A 17,633-nucleotide genomic window follows, 5' to 3' on the forward strand; every position below is an offset into this window, starting at 1 on the left:
CGAGGATTTTCAGGGTGTCCGAAACTGGTAGATTTAGTTTAGGTGTGTTGATGGTGGTAAATTTATTCTTATTGTATTGCGAGGTGAGTACCAGGCACTGGGTTTTCTCAGCATTGAGTTTCAGCTGAAATGCATCAGCCCAGGAATTCATAATATGTAGGCTTTGCTTGATTTCATTGGAGATTTCCCTTAAATCTTGATGGAATGGGATGAAGATCGTTACATCGTCAGCGTATATATATGGGTTTAGGTTCTGATTCGATAGTAATTTGGCCAAGGGTGTCATCATTAGGTTGAATATGGTCGGTGAGAGGGGGGATCCCTGTGGAACTCCGCATTCAGGTTTCCATGTCGCTGATGTAATCGAGTTTGAAGTCACTTGATATGAGCGTGTAGTGAGGAACCCTTTAAACCAATTGAGAACGTTGCCTCCAATTCCGAAGTATTCGAGGATGTGTAATAAAATTCCATGGTCAACCATGTCGAATGCACTTGACATGTCGAATTGTAGCAGTAGAATGTTGTTGCCGTTTGCTATCAATTGTTTGAATTTGTTCATGAGCGTGACTAGTACGGTTTCAGTACTGTGATTAGAGCGAAATCCTGATTGAGAATCATGTAATATCGAGAACTTGTTTAGATAGTCTGTGAGTTGTTTGGTCACTATGCCTTCTGTTATTTTGGTAATTAAGGGGATGGATGCTACTGGTCTATAGTTCATTAGTTCATTTGCATTTTTCTTTGCATCCTTGGGTATAGGGGTGAGTAAAATGTTACCTTTTTCCCTTGGGAAGAGTCCATTTTGTAGCATATAGTTTATGTGGTTTATTAGGTCTTTTATAAATTGTTGGCTCTTGAGCCTCTCCTAGTGGCAATCCGAAAATCAGTTGACGTTGCTGGTATACATCTGGGTTCGGAGGAGTTCAAACTCTCAGCATATGCGGATGATATCATGTTATATCTCACCAACCCTCAGTCATCCCTGAAAGCCCTCTTTAACCTAATATCTAGATTCTCAAAAATTTCAGGCTATAAAGTTAATTGGGATAAAACAGAAATGATGCCTTTGAACGACATATGTACTCCTTTCACCGCCCCAGAGCTGCCCTGTAAATGGATATCCTCTTCCATAAAGTATTTCGGTGTCTTCTTTGATAGAGACCTCACCAACACCATTAAAATTAACTCTGACAAAGTAACCTCACAGATTGAGGCCTCACTGGCGACCTGGTCCTCATTACACCTCACTTGGTGGGGAAGACTCAGGGCCGTGCCGATGCGGTAAGCGAGGTAAGCGCCGCAGGGGGGCGCCCACCTCTGGAGGGCGCCGCCGCTGTGCTTACCCTCGCCCCGCGCCGCAAAGGCCTTTAAATATTTTACCTGGGTCGCAGCAGCGTCAGTGAAAGCGCTGCCGACCAGCAAGGGCGGGGCGGTGGGGGCGGTCCGCCCCGAGTGTCATCAGAAAGGGGGGTGCCGCCGCTCCCGCTGCTCTTCTTCCTGGCAGCCCCTCCCCCGCACCAGCCCTTTAAAAATAAATTGCCGACGCGAATAGCGAGCGCAGCACCTCGTGTGCAAGTAAAAGAAGCGGATCCGATCATCTCATTGGGCCTTCCCTCACTGTCCCGCCCTCCTCTGACGCAACTTCCTATTTCCTCTAGGGCGGGACAGTGAAGGAAGGCCCAATGAGATGATCGGATCCGCTTCTTTTACTTGCACACGAGGTGCTGCGCTCCCTATCGCGTCGGCAATTTATTTTTAAAGACCGGGTGGCAGGGAGAAGACGAGGCAGGGTGAGGGTGAGGGTGGGGGACAGATGGGGTGAAGGTGGGGGGGACTCGGATAGCAGAAGGGACTGGGTGGGAGACAGATGGGGTGAGGGGGACTCGGATGGGCAGAAGGGACTGGGTGGGAGACAGATGGGGTGAGGGTGGGGGGCACTTGGATAGCAGAAGGGACTGGGTGGGAGCCAGATGGGGTGAGGGGGACTCGGATGGGCAGAAGGGACTGGGTGGGAGACAGATGGGGTGAGGGTGGGGGGGACTTGGATAGCAGAAGGGACTGGGTGGGAGCCAGATGGGGTGAGGGGGACTCGGATGGGCAGAAGGGACTGGGTGGGAGCCAGATGGGGTGAGGGGGACTCGGATGGGCAGAAGGGACTGGGTGGGAGCCAGATGGGGTGAGGGGGACTCGGATGGGCAGAAGGGACTGGGTGGGAGACAGATGGGGTGAGGGTGGGGGGCACTTGGATAGCAGAAGGGACTGGGTGGGAGCCAGATGGGGTGAGGGGGACTCGGATGGGCAGAAGGGACTGGGTGGGAGCCAGATGGGGTGAGGGGGACTCGGATGGGCAGAAGGGACTGGGTGGGAGACAGATGATAGGGTGAGGGTGGGGGCACTTGGATAGCAGAAGGGACTGGGTGGGAGACAGATGGGGTGAGGGGGACTCGGATGGGCAGAAGGGACTGGGTGGGAGACAGATGGGGTGAGGGTGGGGGCACTTGGATAGCAGAAGGGACTGGGTGGGAGACAGATGGGGTGAGGGGGACTTGGATGGGCAGAAGGGACTGGGTGGGAGACAGATGGGAGAAGGGGCATGGAACTGGGGTCTGAAAAGTGAGCAGGAGGGAGAATGGGGTCATGCCTGGGGCAGAGGTGGATGGGAGAATCAATGGATCTGGAACTAGGGGCAGCCGCAGGTGGGAACTGGGAGCCGAAAAGAGGGGGCATTGAGAGAGGGGGGATAGATCCTGGATGGAATGGGGAGTGAGAGGGAGGGCAGACCCTGAATGGATGGGAGGGGGAAAGAGAGAGGGCAAATGGTGAATCGAAGGAGCAGAGAGAAAGGGCAGACAGTGGATAGAAGGGAGTGAAAGAGCAGACAGTGGATGGAAGGGGCAGAGATAGAGGGCAAAGGCTGGAGGGAAAGGAGAGAGAGAGGGCAGATGGTGGATGGAAGGGGGAGAGAGAGATGGCAGACTGGGGCAGATGGTGGATGGAAGGCACATTAGAGAGGGCAGACACTGGATGGCAGAGAGAGAGCGAAGACAGATGCTGGATGGAAGGAAGACGGTGAAAAGAAGATGAGGAAAGCAGAAACCAAAGACAACAAACTGTAAATATATATTTTTATTATTTTGCTTTAGGATATAGTATTTTAGCTGTGTTAATAAATGTTTATAAATAGAACATGTAAATAAGGTAATCTTTTTATTGGACTAATTTTAATACATTTTGACTTAACTTTCAGAGAACAAAACCCCCTTCCTCAGATCAGGATAGGATACTGTAACAGCACTATACTGTATTGACCTGAGGAAGGAGATTTTGGCCTCTGGAAGTTAAATGTATTAGTCCAATAAAATGGTATTATTTTATTTTCTGTATTTGTTTTATTTCTATTTGTTCATTTGTAAAGTGGTGATTGGTATTTGTTAGTTTTTTCAAATTTACATCTGCTGTCTTTATATTTTGCACAGTACTAGGAGACATTTTCTGTTTCTGTGGCGTTGCATTGTATGCAGAGTCTGGCATTGGGGGTTCAGTTTAATTTTTGTCTAAATAGAAAGTTTATGATTACTTATTCTATAGTGGATTAGGGTGTATCTGTGTTTGTGAAAAAGACATGGCTTTCAGTTGGCATTGACTGTGCAGGATCGACGATCTGTACTATTCTGTCTGGTTTCGTTTTACAATAGGTGAATTGATGTTCTAGTGCTCACTGTAGTGCTTAAGATGCTTTCCTTTTCCTTGTGTGACTCATAGAAACGACTGCTTATGGTATGGTAAAATTGCTCTATAGGTCGTGTTTTGTATTCTTGGTATGCCTAGTACTGGATTTGGGGGGAGGGGTGTTAAAAAAATGACCGGCCCCGGGTGTCAACTACCCTAGCTACGCCACTGCTGCCGACGTCTCCCTTCCCTTGCACTCGTTGGTTCCCTCAGTGTCCCGCCTTCTTCTGACGTCAGAAGAAGGCGGACACTGAGGGAACCAAGAGCGCAAAGGGAAGGGAGATGTCGGCAGCACTCCGCTTTCACTGACGCTGCTGCGACCAGAAGTAAAAGATTTAAAGGCCCCAGGGCGCGGAGGGAAGGGCAGAGAGGCATGGATGGGAGGGCAGAGAGGCATCGATGGGAGGGCAGGGCCCAGGGAGAGGACAAATTGCTGGAAGGGGAGGGGAGAGAGGATTGCTGGCTATGGATGGAGGAGGGAAGGGCAGAGAGGGACAAGGATGGACATGGGGGCCCATGGAGAGGACAAATTGCTGGAAATGGAGGGGAGGGGAGAGAGGAGGATTGCTGGCTATGGATGGAGGAGGGAAGGGCAAAGAGGGACAAGAATGGACATGGATGGGAGGGAGGGCAGGACCCAGGGAGAGAGGAGAAATTGCTGGAAATGGATATAGAGCAAGAAATGAAGAAGAAAGGAGAAAAGTAAAGAAATAAATGGAAAGGAAGCCCTGGAAATGGAGTTAAGAGGACAGATAGCAGCAGAATCAGATACTGGACCAGCATGATTGAAAAAAGAAAGTCACCAGACAACAAAGGTAGAAAAAAAATCATTTTATTTTCATTTTAGCATTTGGAATATGTCCACTTTGAGAATTTACATCTGCTATCTTATTTTGCAATGTATACCAATTTGTTTCTAAGAATATTGCTGACAATTCCTTTCAGTGTGGCAAGTGGTGAGCGATCATTTTCATGGGGGGGGGGGCGTGATCATTTTCACGGGGGGGGGGGGGGGGGGCGCCAATTGATAGTCTGCAGGGGGGCGCCAGAGACCCTAGGCACGGCCCTGGGAAGACTAGATACTATTAAAATGATGATAGCCCCTAAAATCACATACATATTGAGCATGATCCCTCTTCTCTTCCCTTGTGCCTTTTATAGGCGTCTGGGAAAGATGCTCACCAACTTTTTATGGAATCTTAGGTTGCGTTCCTGGGTGGTAGTTCTATTAGATCTGATATGTAGGCTGGGGCGTTACCATGGATGATTTTATGGACTAAAGTGCAAAGTTTGAATGTGATGCGTTCTTTTAGTGGGAGTCAGTGTAGTTTTTCTCATAAGGGTTTTGCGCTTTCGTATTTTGGTGTGCTGAATATTAGTCTGGCTGCCATATTCTGAGCTGTCTGGAGTTTTTTGAGTATTTTCTCTTTACAGCCAGCGTACAGTGAGTTACAATAGTCCAGATGACTGAGTACCAGTGATTGTACCAGATTGCGGAAGACAATCCTTGGAAAAAATGGTCTAACTCTTTTTAGTTTCCACATTGAATGAAACATCTTTTTGGTTATGTTATTTGCATGGTTCTCAAGTGTTAGATGTCGATCAATGGTGACTCCGAGGATTTTCAGGGTGTCCGAAACTGGTAGATTTAGTTTAGGTGTGTTGATGGTGGTAAATTTATTCTTATTGTATTGCGAGGTGAGTACCAGGCACTGGGTTTTCTCAGCATTGAGTTTCAGCTGAAATGCATCAGCCCAGGAATTCATAATATGTAGGCTTTGCTTGATTTCATTGGAGATTTCCCTTAAATCTTGATGGAATGGGATGAAGATCGTTACATCGTCAGCGTATATATATGGGTTTAGGTTCTGATTCGATAGTAATTTGGCCAAGGGTGTCATCATTAGGTTGAATATGGTCGGTGAGAGGGGGGATCCCTGTGGAACTCCGCATTCAGGTTTCCATGTCGCTGATGTAATCGAGTTTGAAGTCACTTGATATGAGCGTGTAGTGAGGAACCCTTTAAACCAATTGAGAACGTTGCCTCCAATTCCGAAGTATTCGAGGATGTGTAATAAAATTCCATGGTCAACCATGTCGAATGCACTTGACATGTCGAATTGTAGCAGTAGAATGTTGTTGCCGTTTGCTATCAATTGTTTGAATTTGTTCATGAGCGTGACTAGTACGGTTTCAGTACTGTGATTAGAGCGAAATCCTGATTGAGAATCATGTAATATCGAGAACTTGTTTAGATAGTCTGTGAGTTGTTTGGTCACTATGCCTTCTGTTATTTTGGTAATTAAGGGGATGGATGCTACTGGTCTATAGTTCATTAGTTCATTTGCATTTTTCTTTGCATCCTTGGGTATAGGGGTGAGTAAAATGTTACCTTTTTCCCTTGGGAAGAGTCCATTTTGTAGCATATAGTTTATGTGGTTTATTAGGTCTTTTATAAATTGTTGGCTCTTGAGCCTCTCCTAGTGGCAATCCGAAAATCAGTTGACGTTGCTGGTATACATCTGGGTTCGGAGGAGTTCAAACTCTCAGCATATGCGGATGATATCATGTTATATCTCACCAACCCTCAGTCATCCCTGAAAGCCCTCTTTAACCTAATATCTAGATTCTCAAAAATTTCAGGCTATAAAGTTAATTGGGATAAAACAGAAATGATGCCTTTGAACGACATATGTACTCCTTTCACCGCCCCAGAGCTGCCCTGTAAATGGATATCCTCTTCCATAAAGTATTTCGGTGTCTTCTTTGATAGAGACCTCACCAACACCATTAAAATTAACTCTGACAAAGTAACCTCACAGATTGAGGCCTCACTGGCGACCTGGTCCTCATTACACCTCACTTGGTGGGGAAGACTCAGGGCCGTGCCGATGCGGTAAGCGAGGTAAGCGCCGCAGGGGGGCGCCCACCTCTGGAGGGCGCCGCCGCTGTGCTTACCCTCGCCCCGCGCCGCAAAGGCCTTTAAATATTTTACCTGGGTCGCAGCAGCGTCAGTGAAAGCGCTGCCGACCAGCAAGGGCGGGGCGGTGGGGGCGGTCCGCCCCGAGTGTCATCAGAAAGGGGGGTGCCGCCGCTCCCGCTGCTCTTCTTCCTGGCAGCCCCTCCCCCGCACCAGCCCTTTAAAAATAAATTGCCGACGCGAATAGCGAGCGCAGCACCTCGTGTGCAAGTAAAAGAAGCGGATCCGATCATCTCATTGGGCCTTCCCTCACTGTCCCGCCCTCCTCTGACGCAACTTCCTATTTCCTCTAGGGCGGGACAGTGAAGGAAGGCCCAATGAGATGATCGGATCCGCTTCTTTTACTTGCACACGAGGTGCTGCGCTCCCTATCGCGTCGGCAATTTATTTTTAAAGACCGGGTGGCAGGGAGAAGACGAGGCAGGGTGAGGGTGAGGGTGGGGGACAGATGGGGTGAAGGTGGGGGGGACTCGGATAGCAGAAGGGACTGGGTGGGAGACAGATGGGGTGAGGGGGACTCGGATGGGCAGAAGGGACTGGGTGGGAGACAGATGGGGTGAGGGTGGGGGGCACTTGGATAGCAGAAGGGACTGGGTGGGAGCCAGATGGGGTGAGGGGGACTCGGATGGGCAGAAGGGACTGGGTGGGAGACAGATGGGGTGAGGGTGGGGGGCACTTGGATAGCAGAAGGGACTGGGTGGGAGCCAGATGGGGTGAGGGGGACTCGGATGGGCAGAAGGGACTGGGTGGGAGCCAGATGGGGTGAGGGGGACTCGGATGGGCAGAAGGGACTGGGTGGGAGCCAGATGGGGTGAGGGGGACTCGGATGGGCAGAAGGGACTGGGTGGGAGACAGATGGGGTGAGGGTGGGGGGCACTTGGATAGCAGAAGGGACTGGGTGGGAGCCAGATGGGGTGAGGGGGACTCGGATGGGCAGAAGGGACTGGGTGGGAGCCAGATGGGGTGAGGGGGACTCGGATGGGCAGAAGGGACTGGGTGGGAGACAGATGATAGGGTGAGGGTGGGGGCACTTGGATAGCAGAAGGGACTGGGTGGGAGACAGATGGGGTGAGGGGGACTCGGATGGGCAGAAGGGACTGGGTGGGAGACAGATGGGGTGAGGGTGGGGGCACTTGGATAGCAGAAGGGACTGGGTGGGAGACAGATGGGGTGAGGGGGACTTGGATGGGCAGAAGGGACTGGGTGGGAGACAGATGGGAGAAGGGGCATGGAACTGGGGTCTGAAAAGTGAGCAGGAGGGAGAATGGGGTCATGCCTGGGGCAGAGGTGGATGGGAGAATCAATGGATCTGGAACTAGGGGCAGCCGCAGGTGGGAACTGGGAGCCGAAAAGAGGGGGCATTGAGAGAGGGGGGATAGATCCTGGATGGAATGGGGAGTGAGAGGGAGGGCAGACCCTGAATGGATGGGAGGGGGAAAGAGAGAGGGCAAATGGTGAATCGAAGGAGCAGAGAGAAAGGGCAGACAGTGGATAGAAGGGAGTGAAAGAGCAGACAGTGGATGGAAGGGGCAGAGATAGAGGGCAAATGCTGGAGGGAAAGGAGAGAGAGAGGGCAGATGGTGGATGGAAGGGGGAGAGAGAGATGGCAGACTGGGGCAGATGGTGGATGGAAGGCACATTAGAGAGGGCAGACACTGGATGGCAGAGAGAGAGCGAAGACAGATGCTGGATGGAAGGAAGACGGTGAAAAGAAGATGAGGAAAGCAGAAACCAAAGACAACAAACTGTAAATATATATTTTTATTATTTTGCTTTAGGATATAGTATTTTAGCTGTGTTAATAAATGTTTATAAATAGAACATGTAAATAAGGTAATCTTTTTATTGGACTAATTTTAATACATTTTGACTTAACTTTCAGAGAACAAAACCCCCTTCCTCAGATCAGGATAGGATACTGTAACAGCACTATACTGTATTGACCTGAGGAAGGAGATTTTGGCCTCTGGAAGTTAAATGTATTAGTCCAATAAAATGGTATTATTTTATTTTCTGTATTTGTTTTATTTCTATTTGTTCATTTGTAAAGTGGTGATTGGTATTTGTTAGTTTTTTCAAATTTACATCTGCTGTCTTTATATTTTGCACAGTACTAGGAGACATTTTCTGTTTCTGTGGCGTTGCATTGTATGCAGAGTCTGGCATTGGGGGTTCAGTTTAATTTTTGTCTAAATAGAAAGTTTATGATTACTTATTCTATAGTGGATTAGGGTGTATCTGTGTTTGTGAAAAAGACATGGCTTTCAGTTGGCATTGACTGTGCAGGATCGACGATCTGTACTATTCTGTCTGGTTTCGTTTTACAATAGGTGAATTGATGTTCTAGTGCTCACTGTAGTGCTTAAGATGCTTTCCTTTTCCTTGTGTGACTCATAGAAACGACTGCTTATGGTATGGTAAAATTGCTCTATAGGTCGTGTTTTGTATTCTTGGTATGCCTAGTACTGGATTTGGGGGGAGGGGTGTTAAAAAAATGACCGGCCCCGGGTGTCAACTACCCTAGCTACGCCACTGCTGCCGACGTCTCCCTTCCCTTGCACTCGTTGGTTCCCTCAGTGTCCCGCCTTCTTCTGACGTCAGAAGAAGGCGGACACTGAGGGAACCAAGAGCGCAAAGGGAAGGGAGATGTCGGCAGCACTCCGCTTTCACTGACGCTGCTGCGACCAGAAGTAAAAGATTTAAAGGCCCCAGGGCGCGGAGGGAAGGGCAGAGAGGCATGGATGGGAGGGCAGAGAGGCATCGATGGGAGGGCAGGGCCCAGGGAGAGGACAAATTGCTGGAAGGGGAGGGGAGAGAGGATTGCTGGCTATGGATGGAGGAGGGAAGGGCAGAGAGGGACAAGGATGGACATGGGGGCCCATGGAGAGGACAAATTGCTGGAAATGGAGGGGAGGGGAGAGAGGAGGATTGCTGGCTATGGATGGAGGAGGGAAGGGCAAAGAGGGACAAGAATGGACATGGATGGGAGGGAGGGCAGGACCCAGGGAGAGAGGAGAAATTGCTGGAAATGGATATAGAGCAAGAAATGAAGAAGAAAGGAGAAAAGTAAAGAAATAAATGGAAAGGAAGCCCTGGAAATGGAGTTAAGAGGACAGATAGCAGCAGAATCAGATACTGGACCAGCATGATTGAAAAAAGAAAGTCACCAGACAACAAAGGTAGAAAAAAAATCATTTTATTTTCATTTTAGCATTTGGAATATGTCCACTTTGAGAATTTACATCTGCTATCTTATTTTGCAATGTATACCAATTTGTTTCTAAGAATATTGCTGACAATTCCTTTCAGTGTGGCAAGTGGTGAGCGATCATTTTCATGGGGGGGGGGGGCGTGATCATTTTCACGGGGGGGGGGGGGGGGGGGGGGGCGCCAATTGATAGTCTGCAGGGGGGCGCCAGAGACCCTAGGCACGGCCCTGGGAAGACTAGATACTATTAAAATGATGATAGCCCCTAAAATCACATACATATTGAGCATGATCCCTCTTCTCTTCCCTTGTGCCTTTTATAGGCGTCTGGGAAAGATGCTCACCAACTTTTTATGGAATCTTAGGTTGCCCAGAATCTCTCTGAGTAAACTTAAGCTTCTAAAAAGGCATGGAGGAGTTAAATTTCCTGATCTCCTGCTTCATCACAAAGCCTTCATTATGCGGCATGGCATGGAATGGATCACTCCTGTAAATGTTACTTCCCCGCCCAGATGGTTAACCTTTGAACAAGCCCTTATCGACACGTTAGAGCATTCCCATATAATTGGCATGCGCCTTATCAACAGCATTGTTTCTAATCCGATAATTAACACTGCCTATAAATTAATGGTATCCTTAGATAAATCGATGGATATCCCTTGGTCTGATATGCCACTCACCCCTATATGGAATAACCTTAACTTTAAAATTGGCAATAAGCGAGTTTCATGGGCTCAGTGGCAGCGTATAGGAATTTGGTTATTAAAAGATATGATCCACATGAGTAGACAGACATGGAAAATGTTCTCAGATCTGAAAACAGAATTTGCACTATCAGACACCCAATTTTACCAATGGCTTCAGATTAGCTCCATGTTAAAAAAAGAAAATTAAAGGTAGATTACAAACACAGTTCCTGACCCAAACCCCAGAGCTTATAGGTTTTAATTTGAAGCTTCAGCATACTGATCACGCTGCTTCTCACATTTACAAATACCTTCTTAGCACATCCCGCACTAAATGTACAGGATTACGTAAATGTTGGGAGGAAGACATACAGCAACCTATATCAGATAAACTGTGAGAACAGCTTTGGAAGTCCCTTTTCAGATGCTCTAACTCTTCTACTACTACACAGTCTATGTATTTCTTTATGCATAGATCTCTATGGACGCCATATAAGTTACATGTTATCGCTCCCTCTAACCCTAGTGTATGCTGGTCTTGCCAGTCTCAAGTGGGTAATATAAAGCATCTTATATTTGACTATGTGTGTGCCTTCGTAAATACTGGCTAGAAATCTGGTCACAACTGGTAGACATCTTTCACCTTCCTGACTCAAATCACTTATAAATTTGTGATTCTCAGGGATCAGTGCTATAAGAGTTTGCTGACTCATAGTGAAGGGTCTCTTGTTAGCACCATGGTATCCTTAGCATTGAAGGTAATTTTCTGACATTGGAAGTCTTACACCAAGCCACCTACCAGGAATGGTGGAACTTATTGCTCCAAATCTACAAATACGAATCACACCTTGCAAAGAAATCTTCTCGCTTTGCTGTATATAGGGAGAAATGGCTACCACTTGTATCTTATTTTGGCACTGTACAGCGATAAGCACTAAATTAGATGTATTTTGTGGCTTATGCGTGCTTTATACTTTGATTTGTACCTACCAGCTCCCCCCCTCCTTTCCCTCTTTTTTTTCCTCTTATCTACTTCTCGGTTTTCTTAACTTAATTTAAACCTAGATATGGATAGCTACTTCTTACATGTGAGCTCCGGTATTGCCATACTTTGTAAAATGTTACTTGTTGTTATGTTGTTAGCTCTTGCTTATATTTGTATCGAAAATCAATAAAAGAATCGACTTCTGGGTCACACGTTGTTATTGTCTCTACTGCAGTGTTATCTACTTGGATTGTCCTAAAGTGGTCACAAAAAAATGACAGACTATTCAAAAATACCGTGGTAAGTTTGATATTTTCTCGATCTCGGATAGACAGAATCGTTCCTTATTTAATTCGCCTTCACTGGTTACCAGTTCAATGTAGAATTCTGTTGAAATGTTATTGTTCCCCATTTAACTGCTCTGCCATATATGTATTCTTTGGTTTTTATCTCTTCATTTTCAAAAGTTTGAAAACTAAGAACGCAATTGTATTTTAACATCCCTAACTTCAAAGGAAAAAGATAGGGGATTATATTTCATTCAACTTGGGCATTCCAGGCTGCAAAACACTGGAAATTATTTCCTAGTAGTTTATGTCAAGTTAAGGACTATTATTCATTTTAGGGCCCTGCACTAACCATGTAGATACCCATAATATTCCTAACTTTTAGCAAGTGCTAAAAAAACACTAGCGCACCGTAGTAAACAGGTCCCTTAGAAAAGACCGAAAACCTTTTCTGTATCAGATGATTGTTTAGATCTTTTAGCATTGTTTTTATTGTAGTTGTCTTGAATTATCTTGGAAGTGCTGCTTCCATTTTCTTGTATTATGTAAACCGCAGTGAACTAGTTTTTAGAGGTATTTGCGGTATAGAAATATTGGATTTCTGCCTCAAGAACATTGTTTTATTGAGCTCCGACTTATAAGGCATTTCCTATACAATTCCTGTATTTAATTTAATCTCAGGCTTTACTTCCTGCCTGTTTAATCAAAAGGATGTACAGAGCAGAGTACAATAAAATCAATCAATAACACAAAACCAAATTCAAATAAGAACCTACAAAATAAAAAACGATATCATCAACTAATCCCAACAACCTAGTCCAGAAACATATTTTTCTTAAGAGATCAAAATTCCTATTAAATCTCAATAAATGATCCTTAGCTGTGGGGGAGTGAGGGGTAAAGCCTGGGATAAGCACAGAGGAACCTTAGGGGGAGGGAGGTGATAATAAGGGGTAAAGCAGTGATGAACCTTTTCTCCTAGGACAAGCAGGGTGCGTCAGCCACATATAGGTGACATCATCCGATGGCTTTTTTTTCTGCTCTCAGGGTTTGAGTTTTAAGTGTAGCCCATAGGTGAGATACAGAGCTTCCATTGTACAAATACATTTATAGAAAAATAGAGATTTAAAACCGTATCAAAACGAGGACAGATCATTTGGCCCATCCACACCTGCTAAATTCTATCATCCTGGGAAACTCTTTCTTTGCTTTCCCAGGCCTTTGCTGAATTTGGATATAGAGTTCAAGGAAAGAAGGAGACTCAGGAATAAGAGCAACCAGTAGTGGAGGAGAGGCAGGAAAGATTTAGGAACAGGAATGGCTGCATGAAACCTGGAGCCATGGATGCAGGGACAGATGTGCCCAGCTGTTTTCAAATAAACATCATGGGGGGGGGGGAACCCCCAGTATCCAAACTACTCTGCAAAATCATAGTCTTCTTACAGGTAATTTGCTCTCAGTGGGTGCATTGCTTAGTCTTGTGGATCTTTTAAAGGCTTGTCAGCCTGGACCCAGAGTGGTTAATACTGAGAGTGGTTAGTGGCACTCCTGGGCAGAGGGCAGATGAGCGGGAGGCATTGGTAAAAGCATTAGACTTTCTCCCATGGCATCTGAAGCTAGCATGGAAACCCTGGCCGCCCCATCCCATTGCTGTGAAAACCCCTCACCCTGCTGGTAACAGCCAAATTAATGATGAATCAGTACCTTTGCTATAGAAATCCTCTGGTAACTGCTCTCCGTATGCCTGGGTCCTGGCAAGGATTAGAAACAGGACTCCCACAGCTAGTTGCTCCATCGCTCCTGGCTCTCTGTCTCATCTGCAGGGTCCTGGAGCTCTGGCTACCAACCCTCTCCCTCTCCTTCCCCTCCCCTGCATACCCTGGGCAGAGTAGGGCAAACTGCCAGGAACCTGTAGAGAAGGAGAGACTGGGAAGTGAGATAACGGGTTAAAGACTGGGGAGGGGGGTAGAGGGAGGAGAGAGAGAGAAGAGCAGGGACAGAGAGAGGGAGGAGGAAGGACAGAGGGAGGAGGAAAGGGTGAAGAGAAGAAGAAAGGGAGGACAGGCACAGAGAGAGAGGAGGAGGGACATAGGGAGGTGAAGAGGGTGAAAGAAGGAGAGAGAAAGTAAGGAGGGACAGAGGGTGAAAGGAGGAGAGAGAGGAAGGAGGGACAGAAGGAGAAGAGAAGGGACATGAGGAGGAGGAGAAAGATGTAGAGAGACTAGGAAAGGGTGAAAGGGGGCAGAGAGAAGAGTTGCAGTGAGTGTGATGATGAGGGAGGAAAAAGGGGACCCTCCTGCCTCTCTTCCTTTTTCTGCCACCCTCCCCCTTCCTTTTCTCCCTTTCTCTTTCCTCTCCCCATACTCCCTCCTGATTCCCCAGTGACCCCCTAGGATGCCTAGAGTCTCAAGCCTAAATCTGTATTTGGGGATAATGAATGTTAATCAAGTAACTGGCCAAAAACCGGGTATCAGGGTCAACCAGTGCTTGCCATGTGGACCGGCTAGATCCTGTCCAGTACTTTGAATGGTTCCTAGGAACCAGGTGAGCTGCTCCAGCCCTTTTCATTAATCCACTGCACAGACTTTGCAGCAGGAACCCCATTACCTCCAGATGTCTTGTTTTTTTCAGTCCTTTTGCACCTCTCGCCTGCTCGGCAGTGGCTCTGTTATCAGACATGGACACTGATGCTAGGTTTTTTTTATCTCCCTGTAGTGCCAGGGCCTGCTGTTCCAGAGATAAAACTCCTCCATGTGCTGGAATGAATTCCTAAACAGAGCATCAGGTATGCCATACTGGGTGTCATCAAAGGTCCAGCGAGCCCAGTATCTTGTCTGTGCTAGTAGCCAGTCCAGGTCACAAGTAGCCACAGGATTCATCCCTCATTGCTCATGCCTTGGGATACGCAGTGTTTTCCCCAAGACTACCTGGTTAGTAAAGGTTTATAGACTTTTCCTCCAGGAACATGTCGAAACCCTTTTACAACCCAGCTATTCTGCCTCCCCTGTATATTCAAGTGACAAATTCCACAGCTTGACTGTGCATTGAGTAAAAAATATTTTCTCCAATTTGTTTTACATCTGCCACCTGCTAATTTTCTGGTGCAACCCCTAGTCTAATTTGAAAGGGTAAATAACTATTTCCTATTTACCTGCTCCACGCCACCTCTTTCAAATCTCATCTCGGCCGTCTCTTCTCCAGGCTAAAGAATCCAAACCTCATAGGAGAGTCTTCCCATCCCTTTAATCATTTTGGGCCTTCTCTGTACCTTTTCTAATTCCTCCACATCTTTTTTGAGATGTGACAACCAGAATTAGACCCAATACTCAATGCGATCTCCGCTTTATTTTCCGTTCCTTTCCTAATAATTCCTAATGCTTTTTTGGCTGAGTTGAGGATTTCAGTATATTGGCCACAGTGATATTTCAAGATCCTTTTACTGGAAACAGCATCACGTACTAAAGTTAGGATTATTCTTACCAAGGTGCATCACTGCATTCGTCCACACTCAGACCCCCCGTTTCACAAGGTCTCATAATCCGCTTGTGATTTAAGAACTCTGAATATTGCCTGCCATTCCCAGATCATTTGCAAATATGTTAAAACGCATTGGTCGCAGTGCCACTATTCAACTCTCTCCATTCACAAAATTGATAATTTAGTCCTACTGTCCTGCCTGCCTTTTAATCAGTTCCCAATCCACAGTTACATTTTAATTATCTCTCGAGTCTTTCATTAGTACCTTCTGTTAATCTAGATACACTAAATAAACTGGCTCCCCCTGATCCTCATTGTTTATCAACACCTTCAGATTGATAAGGCAAGACTTCACTTACTTATGTCTATCCATATGGCCAGTAATTTTGTTTTTCAAAATAGCTTCTACTATTTTGCCCAGCACTTTTTAAAAGTTTGAGTTATACCAGCCACCCTCCAATTCTCAGGTACTGTAATTGATTTTAGAGATAGTGTTTTAACTTCTCTCTTTAGTTTGTCAGTTTAGAGTATTACATTTTCCAAGCTCTCTGTGATTTGTTTCAGTTCCACCAAATCATCACTATCCAAAAAACGTTTTAGGTTTCGGAATCTCTCTGACATCCTTCAGTAAAGACCAAAACAAAGAATTACCCTGCGTGCCCATTTACCCCCTGGTCATCGGGAGCAGGGTTTCTCGACCAAGTCTTTGGGGGACACCCGATCGGTCAGGTTTTCAGGATATCTACAATGAATATACATGAGATACATTTATCCTTTATCCCCGATCCTCTTCAATCTCATGATGATTCCTCTGGCTAAATCCCTATCCAAATCGGGTTTAAACCCCTTCATCTAAGCAGATGACGTCACCATATTCATCCCTTTCCAATCCAACCTTACAGAAATCTCTGAGAAAATAATCACTGGCATGAACATCCTAGCCTCCTGGGCCAACGCTTTCAAGATGAAAATGAATAAAGAAAAAACTCAATGCTTAATCCTCTCATCAGAACACTCCACTCAACTCCCAACCACCCTGATCACCCCCGATGTTACAATCCCAATATCTGAAAATCTAAAAATCCTAGGAGTAACGTTAGACAACCACCTAACTCTAGAAACTCATGCAAAAGCCGTGACAAAGAAGATGTTCAACATGATGTGGGTATTGAAAAGAGTAAAACCATTCCTTCCCCAAAAAACTTTCTGCAATCTGGTACAATCCACAGTACTCACCCACGCTGATTACTGTAACATCATCTTCATTGGTTGCAAAGCACAAATCCTGAAAAAACTCCAAACCGCCAAAACACGGCAGCCAGACTTATCTTTGGTAAATCACGATTTGAAAGTGCAACACCACTCCGTGTAAAACTCCACTGGCTCCCTATCAAAGAACAAATAAACTTCAAAGTCCACACACTGATCCATAGGATCCTCCACGGAGAATCTCCAAGCTAAATGACCAATCGGATCGACCTTCCAGCCAGGAACAGGACCAAATCTTCTCGAATATATCTCAATCTCCACCTTCCCAATTGCAAAGGTCTCAAATACTAAATCTACTACACATCCAACTTCTCTGTTATAGGCAGCCAACTCTGGAACGCCATACCTAGATACATCCGAACAACCAACGAACACTTCCCCTTCCGAAAGCTACTGAAAACTTACCTCTTCAAACAAGCATACCCAAACGACCCAACTTAACACAAGAACCTAATCCACACTACAAACATCACCCATGCCTCAATCCTTCCCTCTGCATCTCTTCCTCGTGTCCTACTCTATACATCCGTGTTATCTCTGTGATACTTTGTACCCTACATTGTAAGCCACATTGAACCTGCTGTGTTATCTCTGTGATACTTTGTACCCTACATTGTAAGCCGCACTGAACCCGCTATCAAGCGGGAAAGAGCAGGGTATAAATGCCACAAATAAATAAATTTACATGTACGGCTGTCTTTGAATGCAGATCTCTATCATCCATATTTATTGTGCATATCCTGAAAACCTGACTGGCTAAGTGTGCCCTGAGGACTAGGCCGAAACCCACTGATGTAGAGATCCAGTGAACTGTCTTAACAGGCTTTGAATATACACACAAACGTTTTTATTATTTTGCCTCCATGGAAGTTATCTTTTCAAATTCTCTTTTTGGCCTGCCTTAGGCTGTACGTCTATCACTCTAGTTCTAATTTTCTTCACTGAGATCTGTTTGCCGTCTTTGGAAAGGTGCTGTTTTGGCTACAGTAGCCTCTTTCATCTCCTGGAGTCA

General features: G+C 46.1%; 1 protein-coding gene across 1 annotated transcript in view; it reads right to left on the reverse strand.

The window, feature by feature from the left end:
• Positions 1-13,896, reverse strand: part of EPOR (erythropoietin receptor) — a 31,811-nt gene extending 17,915 nt beyond the window's left edge. Inside the window, exon 1 of the mRNA XM_030196960.1 lies at positions 13,580-13,896. Within this exon, the coding sequence (XP_030052820.1) occupies positions 13,580-13,670 (91 nt within the window). The 5' untranslated portion in view covers positions 13,671-13,896. The remainder of the gene's footprint in view (positions 1-13,579) is intronic.
• Positions 13,897-17,633: the final 3,737 nt, after the last annotated feature.

Source organism: Microcaecilia unicolor, chromosome 3 (assembly GCF_901765095.1).
Source record: "Microcaecilia unicolor chromosome 3, aMicUni1.1, whole genome shotgun sequence".
NCBI classification, from domain to species: Eukaryota; Metazoa; Chordata; class Amphibia; order Gymnophiona; family Siphonopidae; genus Microcaecilia; species Microcaecilia unicolor.